At 42.0% G+C, this 20,812-nt stretch overlaps 1 protein-coding gene across 1 annotated transcript in view; it reads right to left on the bottom strand.

The window, feature by feature from the left end:
* Positions 1-1,107: 1,107 nt before the first annotated feature.
* The window catches only part of GPR137B (G protein-coupled receptor 137B), a 45,790-nt gene continuing 26,085 nt past the window's right edge, over positions 1,108-20,812 (bottom strand). Inside the window, exons 4-7 of the mRNA XM_055308851.1 lie at positions 18,912-19,061; positions 16,804-16,932; positions 9,241-9,365; positions 1,108-7,634 (exon numbers count right to left, since the gene is read on the bottom strand). Of these exons, the coding sequence (XP_055164826.1) occupies positions 7,523-7,634; positions 9,241-9,365; positions 16,804-16,932; positions 18,912-19,061 (516 nt within the window). The 3' untranslated portion in view covers positions 1,108-7,522. The remainder of the gene's footprint in view (positions 7,635-9,240; positions 9,366-16,803; positions 16,933-18,911; positions 19,062-20,812) is intronic.

Genomic DNA, 20,812 nt, shown 5'->3' with positions numbered 1-20,812 from the left:
CTGTGACTAAGGGACAGCATTGACTTCAGCTGAAGTTCGGGGACAGTTTACAGTAAACATCTCAGCAGTTCGCAGACTGCGGTGCCTGCAGAAACCACAGCCATTCACCGAAGCACGCAGACTGCTTACGTGGTATGACGGACGGTATCGGGTGGGACACACAGACGCACACACAGGCGGACATGTATTCTAGTCTAATTTGATTTTGAACACCAATTCCAAATAATTTGTTGTGCCCGTCAGACTGTAGCGAATGTGAATTAAACTAAATGTCTCTGCCATCTTTCTTTCTTGTGTCCCTCCCCCCACCTTTGAACTATTTCCCTTTATGAGCTGAGGAGTTGACTTATAATTTGCAGAGAATGGAAGAAATACATAAGGAGTGTGAGCTTGTTTCTTACAATGGCAAGCATCAGCAACCACCGTATTAAGGGCTCTCCATGTGTTCCTTACTCTTCACAGCAGCACTCATGGGTAGATACAATTGCCAACTCTTTTTATAAATGAGAAAACTGAAGATAAAACTGGCTAAGTCGTCCATAGTCACAGATTCTAGATTGTGGGACAAGAGCTTAAAACCAGAAAGTCTGGGCAGCCCGGGTGGCTCAGTGGACTAGCGCCTGCCTTCAGCCCGGGGTGTGATCCTGGGGTCCTGGGATCCAGTCCCACATTGGGCTCCCTGCATGGAGCCTGCTTCTCTCTCTGCCTGTGTCTCTGCCTCTCTCTCTCTCTCTCTCTCTCTCTCTCTCATGAATAAATAAAATCTTAAAAAAAAAAAAAACCAGAAAGCCTGACTCCAGGTCCTTTGCTTAGAATGTGTAATTACCTCAGTAGTCTTATTACTATTCAGCTAAAAACTGGGGACTTTGGGACGCCTGGGTGGCTCAATGGTTAAGCGTCTACCTTCAGCTCGGTGTGATCCCAGAGTCCCGGGATTGAGTCCCACATTGGGCTCCCTGCATGGATCCTGCTTCTCCCTCTGCCTAGGTCTCTGCCTCTCTCTCTCTCTCTCTCTCTCTCTCTCTCTCTCTCTGTCTCTCATAAATAAAATAAAATAATATAAAATAAAAACTGGGGACTTTTAGCATCTTCTGACGTACTGAGTCATAAGGCTTTTAAAATCTTTATTTTTCAAATACTAATACATTCACATGGTTCAAAAAACCAAAAAAAAACATGGAAGACTACACAGTGGAATGTCTTCTTCTGGTCCTCAGCCCAACTGCCCATACTGTACGTCCCACCCCTCACCCCCATAACCTCTGGTTTGGGGCTTCTTCTGTTTCCATTCATACATATTTTAGGCATATACAAACAAATACAAATGTAAAGTCTTAACTGTTCCTCTCATTTTTTTCCCCAAAGAGTGGCATCTTATACATACCATGTACTTTTATTCACTTTCTTTTTGTTGGTACTCTTCCCACATCCCTAGATAGCTTACTCGTTAAAGTTTTTTTTTTTTTTCAAGAACTGCTTGGTATCCCATTATATATTCATATAATTGTTTAACCAATCCCCTACTAATGGGCATTTGGATGGTTTCCAAACCTTGTGTATATCCTGTCATTTCCCACATACATAAATATGTTCTTGTAGAGTAAATTCCCCTAAATGGAATTTTGGGGTTACAGACCGTGTACATTTATAATTTTGAAAAATAGAGTATTTCCCTCCATCAAGGCAGTTACCCAGTTCACATATCCACCTGCAACTTAAGACACTGCATGCTCACCCACAACCTTACCTGCGTGGATGTGGGTATGATGTTTGCCATTCTGATAGGTACAAAATTACAGATCAATGTGTTTTAGTTTCTATTTTTCTTACTTCAACTGAGGTTGACTCCTTTTAACATGTTTAAGATCCACTTGTGTTCCTCACATTCATACCTGTTGCCCACTTTTCTACTGCATTATTGACCTTGTTTATAGGAGTACCTGGTTACATATTATTCCTTTTTGGTGGGCTCTAAATTTCTTTTTAAGTTGGTGTCTGTCTTTTGACTTGGCTTATGGTGGTTTTTGCCTTGTGATTTTTTTTTTTTTTAATTTCTGTTTCTCAGTGGTTTCTGGGCTTGAGTCATAGTTTAAACACCTTCCTTACACAGCAGTAATTCACCTATCGTTTCTTTTGGAGGTTTTTTAGATCTAAGTTTTGATCCCTTTGGAGTGTGTCCCAGTGTAGGATGTAAGTTACAGATCCAGCCTCATTTCTTCCTAGGTGATCATCCAGTTATTCCAATACCATTGACTGAACAGTTGTATCATGTCCTCCCTAGTCTGAGATGCTTCATTTATCATATCTCGCATCGCACACAGAATTAGCTCCATATCTGGGTTCTCTTTCTGTTTTATTGGTCTGTTTACTCAGACACCAGGACCACAACTATTAATTACTCAGGGTCTGTGTTTAAATATCTGGTGTGTTGGCTCCCTCTTTTCCCCAACCGCCACCCTTTTAAAAAAGTTTTCTTTAGCTGTGCTTACTTATTTCATATGAGCTTTAGAAAAAAAAATTCACTAACATTTGGACTATGCTGGAACTCTGCCCAATTCAGTGTTTTCTCAAGAGTTGCACTTTTAATCACTTTCATGCGTCCCTATTCTTTTCATTTTATACTTAAGCTGATAAAGATCTACTTTTTACTGTTCATTATTTCAGTATTCTATCTGCCAGTGCCCAAACAGGTGAGGGCAAAGAGCGGGCATGTAGTGCCTGCATAGAAGGAGACAGAATTTCATGTCAGTGAGAACCCAATCTGTCTCAAATCATTCCTGGAGGTTGTCTTTATGTAAAATCCTTATTTCCTTTTTAAAATTACATTATGAATTAATTCCCTTACCCAAAAGTTAGATATGTGAGAAAACAGGGATAGGCCCTTATACTGGTCAAATCCATATACCGTGGATAAAAATGCAAGTGAAAGAAGTTACCTTTGAAAAAGAAAGACCATCTACCACAAGAACAGGATTTGACCATTTATAATTGTTTGTGCTGGGAACATAGCAGTGAACAAAACACAGCTGTTCCTGCCATCATGTAACTTATGAATTCTGTAACCTAACTAGGCTATATCTGGTTTATACTGAGAATTCACCCAGAGAAAGAATACGTTCATTGAAGAGGAATAGCTAACATAGAAACCTGTCTGGTGTAGAGGATGCCCTCAATGTGAATGAATTTTAGTGTTTGCTTGACAGTGCCATCAAGTTATCACAAAATAAAATCATCCAGCTAATACCCCTGGGTCAGAGTCTGTGTCCTTCAGGCAGCAGTCTGATACATTATCTCACTTTCCATACAGATTTCCTTAACAATATACATCCAAATGGGTGTTCTTCCCTCAGATAGGTTTTTAAGTCTGCAAACCTAGGCTCTGGGCTAGTGAATTCAGTAAGGGGACAGCCAAGGATTCTCAGCCACACAAATTGAATGGCCCTGGTAAGCCTTTTTATATCTCCATGCCTTCAAGGAGCTCCAGGACTTGGGACTGCAAAGGGACCTGAGGAAAACAGGTTCAGAGAAAGTGGGGGATTTAGGGCTCGTACAGGCTAGAGAGAATGAGGTCATAAATCCAGCTAGAGGGAGGAGGCATCTGATCTGTTCTGCTCACACTGAAGTTCAGAGGCAGAAAATAGGTTCTGGAGATAGTCTACTATTCTGAGCAGTTGGGCAACCACACCGCAAAAGGGAAGTCCCTTTTGGAGGCTACAGTGGAATTAATCTTGGCAAGGTATAACCAGTTTCTGGGAAAATAGAATCGGTTTCAGTTCCAGGTCAGGGAATAGATGAAAGAAATCCATCTTTAGAGGAACCAGGCAGAAACCATTAGGAGCTGCTGAGTCCCTGGATTTGGATCTGAGGACTCTAACCCCCTACCTGCTGACCTGGGCAGAAAGAACTCCACACTGACAGAACCCACCTTCGATTCCCAGGCCCAGATTGCTGCATGACAGGTACAGGGAATTTGCACCGATAGCTAGGTTGGAGGCACAGGGACATCTTTCACATGCTTCCAGGTATTTGGGCCCATTGGTGCAAGAGGTTTTCCACATATCCCTACTAAGGGCCTTGAGTAGGGTTAATGGAACGGTTTACAGACTGGACACTCAGACCAGCAAACACCCAGTCGTTCATTGTCTAGCATGTAACCGGCATGCAGTAGACAGTGAATTCCATTCCCTCCATTCCTTTTTAAGTGTTCCCTCACTTTGACCACTTTATAGTTTTTGATGAGAATTCTACTTTTTAGCCTGCTCCTTTCCAGCAGCTCCTCTGGACCATGAAAAGTCTTAAATGGTTATGCGCAGTTAGAATTTTTTTTTTTTTAAATAAAATTCTCCCCTGGGGCCAAAAATGGGAAAGATGTCTTTGATTAGACCTACACCTGTCTAGATTTTATTATCTAGCACTCTGAAAACAAGATTTTTTTTTAAAACAAAGTTTCTTTAGTTGGAAATCTTTTTAAAAACTTCAAATATTTAGGCCCATTTAATTCTAAGTGTACCTTTGTTAAAGAAATAAAAAGATAATTTTAGAAAAATTAAAATAGTCTAGTAACATCTATGTAAATATATAAACCTTTTTCTCTTAAGTACTTTTCATGCTCTGGGATTTACTAATGCCTATTACTTTCCTCCTGATAGGAATTAAGTGTTCAAGGCCAACAAAGAGCAGTTCTGTTGGATTTTGGTAAAAGAGGATATTTGGGGATACACCAGCAAGTGTGCTTGATCTACATAGCTAGACATGGTAACCAGCAGAGTTTTAACAACATGCCTGGTACATCCGAGAAAAAAATCGGCATAACTCAATGTGACTGATGTGCATATTGTAAGAGTCAAAAAACTACTTACAGTCCACAGCTCCATGTGTGACATACTCTGGATGTTGTAATATTGGCTCAACCAAGTGAGTTAATTGGAGAAAGAAAAAAGAGCCAGTGAAAAATATCTACACAAACCAGTTGGCATTTTTAGACAATAACCTGCAGATTTCCAGTAGGTACACAGAAACAGCCATGTGCAGCCTTTAGTGTTGAATTAGACTTCATACAAAATTTTTAGTGACATTGCCTTTGCCCCCTACATTTTTAACTTTCAAATGACCAGGGTTTTAATTTCATCATGTTGCCTTAAAACAGAAGGGCATCTCTGTATTTGACAATGGGTAATCCCATCCCCATTCTTTGCCTTCTCTGAGCCTTTACTATTCCACCTGAGGAGGAGCTTTGGTAGTGACCTCATTCACAGCACAATATAATTAGGAACCTAAAGAAATCTTAATTTCCCTTTGCGTACCTATCATATCTATAATGTTTCACAGGGTATACATGGTCATTTACTATGAGATAAAGATCGTTTGCTACAATCCTATTTATATTATGGATGTGTTTATAATATTTGTGCTTTAGCATTACTTTTTTAAAAAAGGGAAGGGAAAAATAGGCTCTTATAACATTTTTATTCTTTCCAATAAAAAAATAGTTCAAATAGTAGCAGCTTTATTATAAAAATAGATTATGGCTTTTATCGCTTAATGCTGGGTATTTCCATTTTCCTACCAGTAATAACAGAATAATAATGTGTTGATACAGCATGAGTATAATACTTGGATGATTTTAGTGATTTTTTTAAATTACTGTATTTTTAAAAATATACCTGCCCTTGGATATCCTAATTAAAGTACTTTCTGAAAGCACGATTTAAAGTTTTAAGCATATGCTGGGACTCCCTTTAAATTCTCCTAAGTATTAGTAACAAAGTATGACAAGTAGGATGTTCCTAAAGCTATTTAGAATAATAGCAACTTATAATATTTTAAGGCAACCCAAATAATCAGTGCAAATTTTGCTTCAGTCTAGAATTTTCCCTGACAGTAACTATTTTCAATAATATGTGACCGCAATTCTTCCAAATGCTGAAAGGCAAGAACACTATTATGTGGGATTATGCAGGATAAAGGCGCTCTATACAAATGAGAAATCCAATCACAATCTCAATCTCCTCAATCACCTTGAGATGGCAATTTTAATTACCATCAAGAGAAGTAGACTTGATCTCTGTGAAATCAACGCCCAGAGATAAATCCTTTCTGAAGACCAAAATAGGAAATAAGAGACATTTGAAATGGCTTTCACCATGAAGGCAGAACTTATTAACCCTACTTTTTCTTCATCTGCTCCTCCTCATCCTGTCTCGAGAGATGACATTTCCTAGGCAGAGTGGATACCGTTTCTCAGGTGACAGTAAATCCTCTAGAGCCTTCCCTCTGCTTTAAGGAAAATAAGAGCATTTAACCTCCCCAATGGAGCCTTGCACCACAGTTTCCTACTGCAGGCAGTTTTACCTGTATACATCATGGAGGTTTTAGAATCATACCCGTGGCTGGAGAACTAGTATTTCATTTCAGCAGAAGACGATTTACAAGCCATTGTCTGCAACATGCCCTCTTACACAGCTGAGCCCCAGGAATCCTGCTATAGGACACTGAGATGCTACTCTCATTTTTTAGCCACTGCTTCTAATAGCCTGCTTTTCAGAGCAATTTAAAAATACAGGACATTATTTTAAATAGGGTGGGAAATTACAGGAAAACTATTTGGATGCCATACAGTCTTCTGGATCAAGGGCATTTACTATTTATCCCCTTTTGACAACCTCTCCTTTGTTCCTTGAATGTACTGAATGTCAGTGATTGGGAAAGGTGCAGTCTTGCAAAAATACGGAGGTAACGGATATGGGAGTTCACTGGGTTGAAAACTGCAAAGTTTCTGAAGATAGTGGAGGTGGTTTAGTGGTGTCAATTTTATCCATGTTTTTAACGTATCCACTTATCACTGAAGTGTATACGTTAGTGCCCTGCTGAAAGAAGTACCACTGTTTTGGCAAAATTCTGGAGATTCTTTGAGGGAACAACTGGACCTAACTCGAAGGAAGGAATCAATGACCTTGTATGTAGTCTGTTGATACTCTGCTTTTAACAGAGTTGTAGCTTTTAACACTGGAGCTGTAACTGACTTTCTAGACGTCAACTATGTTTAGAGTCTACCAGGCATGAAACTCAGTATCTGTACGACCTGAAGAGGTAAGGATCTGGAGAATACTTTAGCCCAAAAGCCTTAAACAACCATCAGACCGTGTACTGTATGCTTTTAAAGTGAATTATGCATAAAAGTCTGTGCAAACTACAAACATATTGCAATAACATTCTCAAAAAAATGCTAGTATATATTCTAGCGTTAAGTTATATAAAATATATCTTTATAAAAGTACAGAATTTTTTTAAAGTTTAAATTATACCCACCGAAATAGGCAGCCAGGCTCACTTTTTTAGTACTAAAATAAGGTTTTATCAATCTGAATTATTGCTTAGTCCTATGGAGCCATTAGAAACCTGTAACAAATAAACATCAAGTCCTATTTCTTAAGGAAAAGTGCCTTAAAAATTCAGCTGTCATTAAGTTAGTCTCTTTGAAGCTCTTCACTTGAGGAATCTTCCATAAAACTGCTTCCCGATGCTACCCGTGGCTTGGTTTGTCAGGATCCAAAGCTGAGTCTGGTGGGAGAGTTCCCACTTGTGCCAGGAAGCTGTTCGTTTGCTGTCCCCAATCATAGTAGTCTGGGGCAAAGCTTAAAAAGAAGAAAGAAAAGATGTTTTGGTGACTTAAAACAATTATACTTCCTGTTGATGACATGTCTATTCCAGATGGACAGAAGAACTGGGATTCTGTAGGAACCATAGACAAAATCAGTCTTTAAAGTAGCTTCCTGAATCCCATGCAGTGGCTACAAGTTCACCCACAAAATTCTACTGAACTTGGGGCACCGGGGCGGCTCAGTCCATTAAGCATCTGATTTTTTATTTCGGCTTAGGTCATGATCTCAGGGTTGTGAGATCAGGCCCTGCGTTGGGCTCTGTGCTGGGTGTGGAGCCTGCTTGAGATTTTCTCTCTCCCTCTCTCTCTGCCCCATGCTTGCTCCCTCCAAAAACAAAACCCAAGTAAACTCCATAGAGCCCAGAAGCACTAGAACCATAAACCAATCACTATGTGTAACAAAATATTTTGCCAACACATTGTACCTGATACCTCTGCACAAATAACTTCTGTGCACCAACTTTATCATCTGTAGAATACCAGCAATAATCAGTAACTGCCTTGTTGGGCTTCTGTGAGTTTGTACCTATAATGTACTTAGAACAGTGTCTTAAGGTACAGTAAGCACTCAGCAGGGTCCATCTGATTATTCTCTTCCTCTCTGTAGTAGAAAAGGGGTGGTCTTCCACATGGAGTGAGGACTCCCAGCTCTATGTTGCCTTTGGCCACTGAGGGGCTATGGCTGCTTCTGCAGGCTATGGAGGGACATGCTTGCTGAAAGGGCAGCTCAGTGGGGTAACTAGATAAAAGCAGTTTTAGGGATGAGGGCTAGAACAACTTTTGACCTAAGTCCCACTGGATCGCTTCCAGATTTCTAGCTTTTCACATCTGCTGGCTTGTTCCATGGACTGCTGCATTTTCTTCTCCCCAAGCACCATCTTTTGTTCTATCTGGTTCTCTGCTCTCTAGTCCACTGAGAAAGCAATATATCGTCCCAGCTTCTCCTCGGTCCTCCTGTCCCTACAACAAGGGCTCTCTTCGGAGCTCTTTTAAAGTTTTCCAAGGACATTTACTGTTCATAATAAAAAAGTAGAAAAGCCACCCTATCTTCTATCACTCAATCCTGGGGGTGGAGGATAGTTTATACTAAAATGTTAATGGTCTCCTTTCAGGGTACAAAAGATTGCAAAAAATAAGCTTCCAAGAAACACAACTTGAAGCCTCCCTTTCACAAGGTCTCACACCTGAGTGAGACCACAAGCCCAGGGCAGAGACTCAGGAAGCACTAGGACAGTCCTTTTGCTTCTCTCATCCCTGCTGTCCCTTGAAGCCCCAGACTCACAGGCAGAAAGAGAGGATGCGCCATGGAGGGTGGCTAAAGCATTACAGGCTGAAAAAGGGGAAGGGAACCCCAGTGGCTACCACCCCTGCTGTCTGCCACAGAGGTAAGGATGCTTAATTCTGGTCTCTGCTCTGGTTGCGGAGTCTCATACTCGGGGGTTTCTCTGTTTCCAATTGGCCTCACACTCCCTCTGACTCCAGGGTTGTCATGTAGGCATCTTCTCTTCGATCGAATTGATTTCACTGGCGTAATCCTCAGCCTACTAACCATGCCTCTCTACAATGAACTAGGGTCTTACCTTCCCTGAAGTCCCTGAGGGGCAATGTTCCAGGCAAGGTCATCGTCACTATCATATCTTCGTGGGTTGTCAAAGAAATAAGATCTGGGGCTGAATCCATGGCTGGGGACAATTCCAGGGTTGGTCTAGAAAGACAATTGTTCAGTATACTTTGAGATACACTATGCTTTCCTCTAGACAAAGATAAAGATGATGCTGTATTCATCTGAATGGAGGATGTACCTGTTCAGCTACAATGTTCATTTTAGTTGCTTTTATTTTTAAGAAGTGTTAACTTTTTCTTTTCTCAGTGTGGACAAAATCTCCTTTCAGAGTTCTGCTTGCAGCAGTGAATGATCATTGTTTTAATCCCTTACTGAAACACTAGGCAATGCCCAAATGAACCAAATTAGATAGTCCCAAATTAGATATAAAACTATATAATAATGTGGATATTTACAAATTAAAATAATGAAATGATCATAATGATGAAATAATTTTGAGAGGATCTGTATCGTTTCCATATCCTGCTTCTATAATCATTTCCTCCTGTTTCTGTCCCCAAGCTGAGTTCACCTTTCAAAACATTTCAAATAACTGGTTTCAAGGAAGCAGAAGATCAGAACTTTATTATATGGCAAACCAAAGCTGGCATAAAATCCAGAATTTGTTTGACATCTTGTACATATCATTAGTTGTCTATTTTAAAGTTAAACAAGAGTATGAAACAAGGTTGCTTGCTATATGGTGGGCATGTATATGTAAATTCCTCCTTTTCTAAGACTAACCTAGCCAAATATAGGAAACAAAACCTAGATGAGGTGGGATGCCTTAAAATTTATTATCCGTAGCAGTTCAAGAATGTCTATACAAAAGAATAAAGTTGGATCCTAACCTCACACACCTACAAAAAGTTACTCAAAATGTATCAGAGACCTAAATGTAAGAGTAAAATCTGTGAAATTTGTAGAAGAACAATATAGGGACAGATTGTGACCCAGAATTTACAAAGCATTCTCAAATATGATGCCAAAAGCATGAGCAACAAAAGAAAACATAAAATTCATCAAAATTAAAAACTTTGAAAGATACCATCAAGAAAGTGAAAAAGCAGCCAAAATATGAGAGAAAATATTTGCAAAAATCACTTATCTGACAGGGGACTCAGATCTAAAACATATAAAGAATTCTTTAAAAAATGACTCAATTAAAAAATAGGCAAAATATCTAGACACACATTTATCCAAGGTACAGATACAAGTCACCAATAAGCACATGAAAAGATGCTGGACATCATTAGTGATTGGGGCAAAAGGCACACTGAGGTACCATTTCACACTCATCCAGGATCTCTAGGGTCAAACATCAATAACAAGTGCTGGGGAAGATGTGGAGGAGCCAGATAGAACCCTCCTGCTCTACTAGGACTAGCCAGTGTAGGATGGCATACCCACTGTGAAAATTCCAACAGTCTGGCAGATTGCTTTTTAAAGTACAACCTTGACTTCCAGGAAGATGGCAGAGGAGGAGGACCCAAAGCTCACCTCATCAGACTGATACAACTGGATAACACACCAGTGTATATAAGCCAGAAAACTTCCCAAAGACTGGTGGAACAAACTCCACAACTAAATGTAGAGAAGAGGACACATCAGTGAGGGTAGGAAGAGGGAGATGTGGTTGGGAGCTAAATTGCTGTGGCCATCTGCAGCTGGGAAGGACCTATGGATACAGAGAGGGGAGATACACAGATCCTCACACCTGGGAGCCTGCAGGGAATGAATCACCAAAACACGTGGCTCTAAAAACCAGAGGGGCCAAATTTCCTGAGGTCTTACAACCAGCTGGAACTTAAAGCCTGGAACTTTAAAAATCAGCAGGCTCAGTTCCAGGAGAGGCTGGAGGGAGAGGAAACTGTGTCTCTTAAAGAGAGAGCCCAACGAACAGCCTGCAGAGATGCAGCCTGGAAGGACAGTGTGAAAGGTGCCTGGACCATATGAAAGGGAGAGTGATTTACTAATCTCAGAGCCTATACCAGAGGGACAAACTGCACTGGAAGACTCCTCCAGGAACAAAGGAGCTGGCAGGCACCACTTCCCCATCCGGCCCCCCAGCATGACCAGGACGGTGCCAGCAAGTCATTACATAACTTGCTTACATCGCCCCCTGCCCCCTGTGGCCAGGCCTCTCTCAGTCCTGGTGCTGCAGGGCACCTCCCCAGAAAGCCTTTGCAAACCCAACCAGTGTCCCTACTGTGTGTTTTGCAGGGCCTCAGTCCTGGTAGCAGCAGTGAGCCACCCTGTGTGGAGGATGCTCGCACCACGTTAAACTGCATGCCCTGCCTGCACATTGCAGAGGGACTCTGGCCAGCCCCAGTCTCCTAAAGGCTGTGTGTCACATGTGGAACAGGGCTGGCATGCATAACCTCCAGGCACCACACATCCCCCCACACACTTTGTGGGGCAGTCCCCGCTGGCCTGGGTCTTGGCAGCAGAGGAACAACCCCAGTGCTCTGTAAAAGGACCAGTGCCACCTTGTGAAAAGTGCACACCCCAACTACTACTTTCAGAAGCAGGAGAGGTAGCTGACTCTCCCAACAGCATTCGCAGTACATTCATTCAAATCACCTGAGGTGCTTCTTATTTTAAATGTGGCTTCCCGGAACCTACCCTGGAGGTTCTGATCTGGATCTAGAACATGGCCTCGGAATCAGTACTGACACTCACTCAGGACCCTTGGGACTCCTGTGTGGATGGCAGAGAGTCACGTTAGAATGCAGTTACATCTGGGCTTTAGTGCTGCCTAGTGTAGAGACTTATTTCTACAGACTGAATTACGGACACAAATGGTAAAGAACTCCTCATCTAAGTGTGATCATAGTTTCTATCTCAGAGGCTGAGTGTAAAGATTAAAGAACAGAATATATTTAAAGTGTTTAAATATAACAGTTAAAGCAGTTTAAAGCAGTGCCTACCTCACATAAGCACTATACAACACTTGGCTAATTTTACCGAATTCTGAACATACAGATGGCATTAAATCTGCTAGTCTTGCCTATGGCTAATTTACGAACACTAGTGCTTCACCAAGCCAAACCTGACACCCACATTACCTGCTAACGAGAGCTCCTTCATGAGTAGAAAAAAATGTTTTTCTATTTAGTATTATACGTCCTTCATACTGAAGTCACTTCCTCATAGTATATTAGGAGAAAATATTGTTCAGGGCATAAAGAATCATTTTAATTCACTACTATGCTACTGTAGATGAGTGCCTATCATCAGTGTGGCCCCTGAGATCTTTTCAGGAATCTGAAAGGTCACAATTATTCTCATAATTAGTGTTTTAAGATGTTATTTGCCTTTTCCATGGTCTCGATGGTGGCACTCATGGTGCAAAAGCCTTGGTAAAAACGCTACTGAAAAAACACCACTGATCTGGTCTGTATCAAAGCAGTGACAACAACCTCCTAGCAGCCACTGTATTCACCACCACTGCACGATCAGTTAAAAACAGTTTCATGTAAGATGGTCTTTGACAGGGGCACCTGGGTGGTGCAGTCAGTTAAGCATCTGATTCTTGGTTTTGGCTCAGGTCCTGATCTCAGGGTCATGAGATCAAGCCCTGGGTTGGGCATCATGCTCAGTGCAGAGTCTGCTTGAGATTCTCTTTCTCCCTCTACTCTAGCTCGCCACCTACTTGTGCTCTCTCTCTCAAAAATATATCTTTTTAAAAATTTTATGAAGCAGTATGTTATTAGTTTTATTAAATCTCAATCCTTGAGCCTATCTTTTTAATATATGACAAAATGGAAAGTATGCTTCTGGCACGTGAGCTGCAAGATAGCTCTTTCCAAGAAAGGACCCTGTACAGCTACTTGAGTAGCTACCTTTTTTCATGCAACTTCACAACTCAGACAAACCATGCTTTTTCAGACATGAGTGTTTGGCAGACATTGTTTTGAAAGTAAATGAAGTGGGCTGATAATTAAAAAAAAAAAAGAAAAAAAAAAACAAGTGGATGGTATTTATCAGTAATCAAATTTGAGCTTTTAAGCAAACTTGTGTTCCCCACCATGAGCTTGATGGCATCCCAATACTTAAAATATTTTCCTGAAATGATCAGTGGTGATATTTAATGAGTCAGTTTTAATATCTAGAAGATCTGTATAACTCAGTAAACCAATATCTTTCCAAGTGACCAAATCATGATATAAAAAAACCATGCATGGGTAAAAGATCCAAAGTCCAAGATTAATGGATGTTAGTGTATAACACAATCTGTAAAGTTTATTGGTATGGTTTTAGATTCCAGTGTAGCTAACTTTTAAGAAACCACAATTTGTTCACTTTTGATGCATATCAAAGAAAAATATCCACAATTATGTTAAAAGCTATTAAATTACTCCACTTTACTACAACTACATATCTCTGTAAGGTGGATTTTCTTTACATGCTCAACCAAAACAATGTATCATAACAGATTGAATGCAGAAGCAGATAGAATCCAGCTGTCTTCTGTTAAACCAGACATTAAAAAAATCAAAGAGTTTTAAAACAGTGCTATTCTTCCATTTTGTTTTGGAAAATACTCTTTTTCAGAAAAAAACTTTTATGGTAACATGTAATGGGTTTATTAGATATAGTGAATTAATGTTTTTTTAAAATGTCACACACACAGCCCCCTCCAAACAAGAGCTTTTGGGGGTCCTCAATAATTTATCAGTGTAGCCCCAAAGAGCCAAAACAATCTTGATAAAGAAGAACAAAGCTGAAGGCATCATGCTCCCTGATTTCAAGCTCTATTACAAAGCTACAGTAATCCAAATAGTATGTTATTGGCATAAAAAAAAGACACGCAGATCAACAGAGCAGAACAGAGCCCAGAAAGAAACTCACACTTACATGGTCACGTACTTTATGACAAAGCAGCCACAAATACATAATGGGGGAAAGAACAGTCTTTTCAATAAATGGTGTTGAGAAAACTGGACAGCCACATAGAAAAGAATGAAATTGGACCACACACAAAAATTAACTACAAATGGGTTAAATACTTGAATGTAAGAACTGAAACCATAAAACTCCTGAGAGCAAACACAGGTGGGAAGCCCCCTGATGTCAGTCCTGGCGATGATAATTTGGATTGAACACCAAAAATAAAGGCAACAAAAACAAAAATAAGCGGAACTACATCAAATGAAAAAGCTTCCATACAGCAAAGGAAACCATAAACAAAACGAAAAGGCAACCAACTAAATAGGAGATGTTAGAAATCATACAACTGATGAAGGGTCAATATCCAAAACATATGAATATATAATTCAACAGCAAAAAAAAATCCAACTAAAAAAATAGGCAAAGGACTTGAAAGACATTTTCCCAAAGACCTACAGATGGCCAACAGGTACCTGAAAAGATGCTCATCATCACTCATCATCAGGGAAATGCAAATCAAAACTATAATGAGCTACCACCTCACACCTATCAGAATAGCTAGACTCAACTTGTGTGGAATCTAAAAGCAAACAGGAAAGCCTCCCACATGGATACAGAGGAGATGCGTGGTTGCCTGAGGTGGAGGATGGGGGGGTGGGCAAAATGGGTGGAAGGGGTCAAAAGGTCCAAGTTTCCAGTTATAAAATGAGTAAGTCCTGAGGATGTCATGGACAGCATGGTGGCATGGTGACTATGGTTAATAACAGTGTACTGCATATTTGAGAGTAGTTAGGAGAGTGGAAAGTTCTCATCATGAGAAAAAAAAATATGGTAACTGTGTAGTGATGGATGTCAGCTGGACTTATTAGGATCATTTTGCAGTATACACAGATATCAAATCACTATGTTATACACCTGACACTAATAAGTCAATTACAGCTCAGTAAAAAAAAAAATTAACCAATGTAAAGCGTCCTGAGACCAAAAAGGTTAAGAACCACGGCTCTAGATCATACTCTACACCACAGATGTATTCAAGCACAATAACCGAGTAATCCATCTGCACAGAGTGTGTCAGGGATGCCATGTTTCCCCAGATAATGAGATCCAAGAGTACACATTAGACATTATTCTGTACTCATTTAGTAAAATAGTACTTTCTACACTATTGCATTAGCCTTTCTCTGGTTAAATTCGGAAATCTCTCTCCCTCAGACTGCCTTGGGTCCAAAGGCCCTGAAACTCAAGCTGATGAAAAGGTACAGTGGAGCCTGGGGAAAGCCCCCTAGAGCCCAGGGCTCACTATACCACAGTCAAGCAAGGTACCCAGAAAACTCCAGGGAAGGAAGGAAAACCAGGCAACTGGACTCATGGCCTAGAATCCACTGCCTACCTGTCCCGTTTCTTAGCCAGCACACCAGAAGTGTTTAGGATCTGACTTTACAGACGCCACCAGCTGTTCCCAAAGTAAGCAAAGGTCAGATGAAATGCAGTCCCACGGTCCTGCAGCTAAAAATAATGGAAGGGGAGGAAACAGATCTCGAGGTCTAGAAAACGCTGCCCACCACCTTCTCTGCAAGGGCTCCAGTCAGGCTGTGCTGCTCCACCTGCCCCAGGCCAGGCTCGGGTTTTTGTTTTTTGTTTCCCCCCCCACCCCCCGTTTCTGGCTCATCAGTGACTATCCAGAAGTGATTAAGAAAAAACAAACAAACAAACAAACAAGGTAGGGGCACCTGGGTGGCTCAGTTGGTTAAGTGGCCAACTCTTGCTTTCGGCTCAGGTCATGATCTCAGGGTCATGAGTTCGAGCCCCGAGTTCAGCTCCACACTCAGTGAGGAATCTGTCTGAGATTCTCTCACCCTCTGCCTCTCCCTGCTGCTAGCATTCTCTCTCTCAAATAAATAAATCTTTTTTTTTTTTAAGAAAAGAAAAAGAAACAGGATAAAATACAACAGGTTAGTTATTGTATCTGTGCTTTCTTTACCACCCACCCACACTCGGCTCACACTGGCCAAAAACCATTCACTACATTACCTTTTGCTTGGGTTTCCTAGATCAGTGACTCAAAATTCTACCACTTGTTAGTGTAGCTGGAATAATTTAGGGAACAAAAGCTCCCAGGAGTTTCCTCATACTCACAAGTTGTACATTTTCTGTCCTGTTCTTATAAAGACATTTATACAAATCTGGCTGAGCAGAAACAGGACTGACCCAGGGGAGCAGGAGTAGCATCCCTCAACGATGTTTTCATTTCCACATCACCAAGTTCCCAACTCACCGTCCAGCATCACATGGGGGTGAACAACTCAAGCACCGTTTTCTATTTCCCTTTGCTAAAATAAAAGCTCATATATTTAGTTCACCTCAAGCCAAACCTCAGATACTGGTAAGACTGCTGGTGCATTAGGAAGAATAATTAATCACTATCTCCAAGCCTTGAGATGCAAATTTCATTTCTTCTGTAAGAGCTGAAAAACACATTTCCCTCAAAAAGAATTAAGGGAAAAGACCATCTCAAACAGACCAGGGAACACATCACAGCAGGATGGAAGGGGCACGCTACTGAAATCTAAGAACAAAACCCACTTGCATGTTTCATGATTAGAAGCAGGCGATATTTTCCACAAATTTAAGACAGTTTACTTACAAGGTCCTTTGCAGAGGTCCTAACTCGGAAGAAGTAAACGACCAAGGTGGTAGGTAAGAGCTCCCACACAAATAGGACCACGCCAAACACCACATAGCCAGCATCGCCCAGCTCATTCTTCAGATCCGCCTGTTGAGAAGCAAGGGAAGGACATGGAGTCACCACACAGGGGGTAGAGGAAAGAAGCTGGATTTGCTCCGTCCTAACATGAACAGAGACTAATTCTAATACAGTATAATTCGTTTCCCCTACAACATGCATGTTGAAACCAGGTGGTACTGGTGGTCAGCACCTCCGGCTGAGAGTTAGCCCAACCACACAGCATAGATAATTATCTTTAAAACAGTCAAAGACAGAAACTGCCCACCTCTGATGTTTTATGACTTTACCCTCTAAAATCTTCCTTATATCCAAGTTAAATCTCTTGACTTTAAATTGATTTTCTTCCTTTCAGACAAACGAATAAGGAGATGCTAGGTCACCCCCTCCAAATTTTTGAGAGCAGCATTTAACTGTGACCTTCTGTCTCACCTTTGGGATAAACACATCAATTTTTAAACTTCCCTTCATATTAACCATATCCTGTTCTTTACCCGTTAGAGCTTATTACAGGCTAGCTTGTCTGGAAAAGGTCCAGGATGTGTGTCTGGACCAGTGAGGTGGCCAAATGGGCCCGGTGCATAGTCTGTCCCCCTGCTGCAGGACAGGGTGGGCGAGTGAGGAGCGTGCACAGTTGCATCTGGGCAACTCTCCCACAAAGGCCAGCATTTCCAACCAAGTACACCAAATCCAAGCCATGAAGGGCCCATCACCTAAACCGAATCCTACTGCATCGTGTTTGAAGTACAGTAGCCAAAGCTGACCAGGCTGCCATAGGAAGCTGTCTCTCCAGCCCCGCACATCGTGTTCCATCTCTAGCTCATCTCAATAGTACACCACTCTTCCTTCTACATAATAACATGCCCCTCATGACTATCTGTTAGGTTTGGTCCTAGATTATTTTGGTTGTAATAACAGATCTAGATCCTCATAAATAAGTACTCCCCTAAAGACAATAGAATTTTTAAAACTGTTCTATTTTAAGTTTGTTATCATTATAAGCCCTCAACTGAAAAAAAAACCTGAAATCCTTATTTTGTTAAAACCTAATCTCTACTGTGTAATGGGTGTGGAGTTTCAGTTTGGGAAGATGAACAGGTTCTGGAACAGTGATGATGGTTGCCCAGTGAGGGGAACATACTGAACACCAGTGAATTGTATACCCGAAAGTAGTTACGACAGTAAGTGTTAGGAATATTTTACTACAATTAAATCCTTTTGTGTCTTATGAATAAGTCTCTATAAATTTTTATATCTTTGATTTTCTCAAAATAAGCCACACCTTCAAGCAATATATCGCCCCAATTTTTCCCATCCTGTACGTGTGGGATCGGTCTGGGTGGTGGTGGTTGGCTTAATCCTTCCTAATTCTGATAATCTCCTCTTCTGAATTTCACCTTATTGGCATCATTCAATGTCTTCTTCTAGAGTCTTAACCTGGTCCAGGGTTTGAGCACTGTTGGGATTTTAGAAGTGCATTTGTATATAACTGAACATGTCACTACCTTTGTTCATTGCTTTATAATTTATAATTCATGAATTTCTAGAATATTTTAAATGGGAGAGAATATTATAGGGAGACCTCAGGTAAAATGAACTTTTACCAACACCTTCAAATTCCCAGTCATTTCTGTCTAGATTTCCTCAAATGCTGTTAGTTTACATGCTCCATTAAAAAAAAGTCATAATTTCATGTATTTTCTGAAACCTATGATCTATTTTACCTTGGCAAACTTCACCCTTTAATAAAACCATCTTACATTTATATGGAAGTACTTAAAAGCCCCAGAAATTAGAAATATGTGTGTGTGTGTGTGTGTGCCTGTGTCCATGTGTGCACACATATGGGCTAGTTTTCTCAGAAGACGTGAGCTGGAACCAGGTAAGTGACAGTCAAGGTCATCCAGCAATTTAGCAGCAGAAGCAAGGAGCTTATACCTCTCTGCCACATGGGATCCTGTGAAGCAAAGAGTCGCCATTCAGGTGACACCTCACTGGCACCCACTGACCTGATCTGATACATTGTACCAGTCATAATCGAAGGAATGGACATTCTTGCTCTGAGAAAATGACAGGATGAACAGGTTGTAGCAGGCTCGGGAGGTATAAAGCAGGATGACGGTCACACCAATGGCAGTCACTTGACACACAGAGGAGCCCTGGAAAAGACAGAGCCATGAGGGTTGCACCCATTCCAGGCCCAAGACACCAGCCTCCTCCCAGAACCCAGCCTGTGTTCAGACCTAGTAAACCCTTCGATCTCAGAGGCACACGCTGCAGTGTCCACTGGCCTCTGCCAATACCTTCCACCCTCAGACGTGAAACCCACAGCCCCTTCTAAAATTTCAAATTTTCCTCAATAGATGCTTCAAAATCTGGGAGTTGATTTGGAGATGCCTTAAAATATGGGTCATTGGCCTAAAGCCTAGGTTTCTAAGAATGAGGAAGTCAGATGGTTTATGCTGTTCAATTTCCAAGATGACCTCCTGACTTATGAGCCCACTGCCCAGTCCTTGGCCCAGGGACAACTCATCTCAACAGGATGCTGGCTGGGAGAGCGATGTCCCACGGATGGCGGCTCTGGGCTGGGGGGCATGGGTGGAGGTGGGGAGGGGTACTTCCTCAAATTCCAGAAAATTCTAGGCTGGAAACCCTGGAATCCCAGTATCACTCCAGACTTGGAATTACACAGAACTTGGTGATCTGTTCCCCAATTGATGAAGCTAACAATTTACAGTCAGTTAAAGGGCCCCTACCTACAAATATGCTGGTAATGTAACCAAAAAATGGAAACTGATTTTTGAGATTTACATTCGGAAGTCACTAATTAAGATATTTCATTTTGCTAGTAGAAGTTTATTAGCTTGTTTGCCACAGGGGTGATCTAAATGGTAATTTGACAATCTGGAATGTAACCCTTCCTATAAAAACCACAATTCTGTTTGTAAAAGCCTTGGCTAGCCCTTACGCGGGAGACAATATAAACAACGAAGTCGAGGCAAAATCAAGTCTCACATCTGTCCAGACTGATGGCTGAGAAAACTGCCCCTGCTGTACCCAAGTCTCTGGGGACCCTGCCAGAGGTCAGCCGGATCCCAGAGGCCTGCAGAGGGCTCTGTGTTCCTGAAGTCAGAGGCCCAGATTTTAGCCAACTGGTCAGTCCTGAAGACATGATATTGTGGGAGACAGAGCAGCCTCAGTGTCTTCAGATGACGACTGATGACAGCCGGGTGGGCGGCACGGCAAAGAAGGCAGCGAGGGGGTCTGCCGCAGGACCCAGTCCCAGTAGGCTGGAAGCCGCGGAGCCACAGGACCCACCCAATCCCTGCACCCGTGAGAGCCCCGAGGTCCCCAGAGGTGAAGGGCCAGGGGCAGGTCCGCTCCCAGCCTCCACATGTCACCATGCTCCTCAGGGAAGGGAGACTGGGATCAGGCTGAGCAGAGGCACCTGGGCACCACAGCCCCAGGGAGCGTCCCTGCCCCGCTCCAGAACCCTGGGGAGAGGAGGGAGAACGCAGATTCCAGGGCGTGCAGCACGGCAGCAAGCCACGCTTCCCCTCCATCTCGTCTGCCTCTGTCTCTGGCCGATCAGCACAAGAGGGACCTGGTCCCCGACTCCCAGGGGCAGTGTCCACACTGGAGCGTGTGCTACCATGGGCGCGTCAGTCAGCGTCGGGGTGAGCCTGGGGCCAGACCACTGAGTCCCACACCTTGGCTCTCCGTCAATAGGCCGCGTAGGGCAACCAGGGCAAGCTGCTGAGCCCTGCCTCGGTCTCCCGGGCTGTAAAGTGGGGCTGATACCTATTCCCAGAGACCTGTGAGGACTCCGTCAGCTTATGCGTGTAGAACGCCAATCTCATAAAAGTGCCTGGAACACAGGGGACACTGGGTGTGTGATTCTACTAATCTC

This window comes from Nyctereutes procyonoides, unplaced genomic scaffold (assembly GCF_905146905.1).
Source record: "Nyctereutes procyonoides isolate TBG_1078 unplaced genomic scaffold, NYPRO_anot_genome, whole genome shotgun sequence".
Classification (NCBI taxonomy): Eukaryota; Metazoa; Chordata; class Mammalia; order Carnivora; family Canidae; genus Nyctereutes; species Nyctereutes procyonoides.
This window is presented reverse-complemented; position numbering and strand designations above follow the sequence as displayed.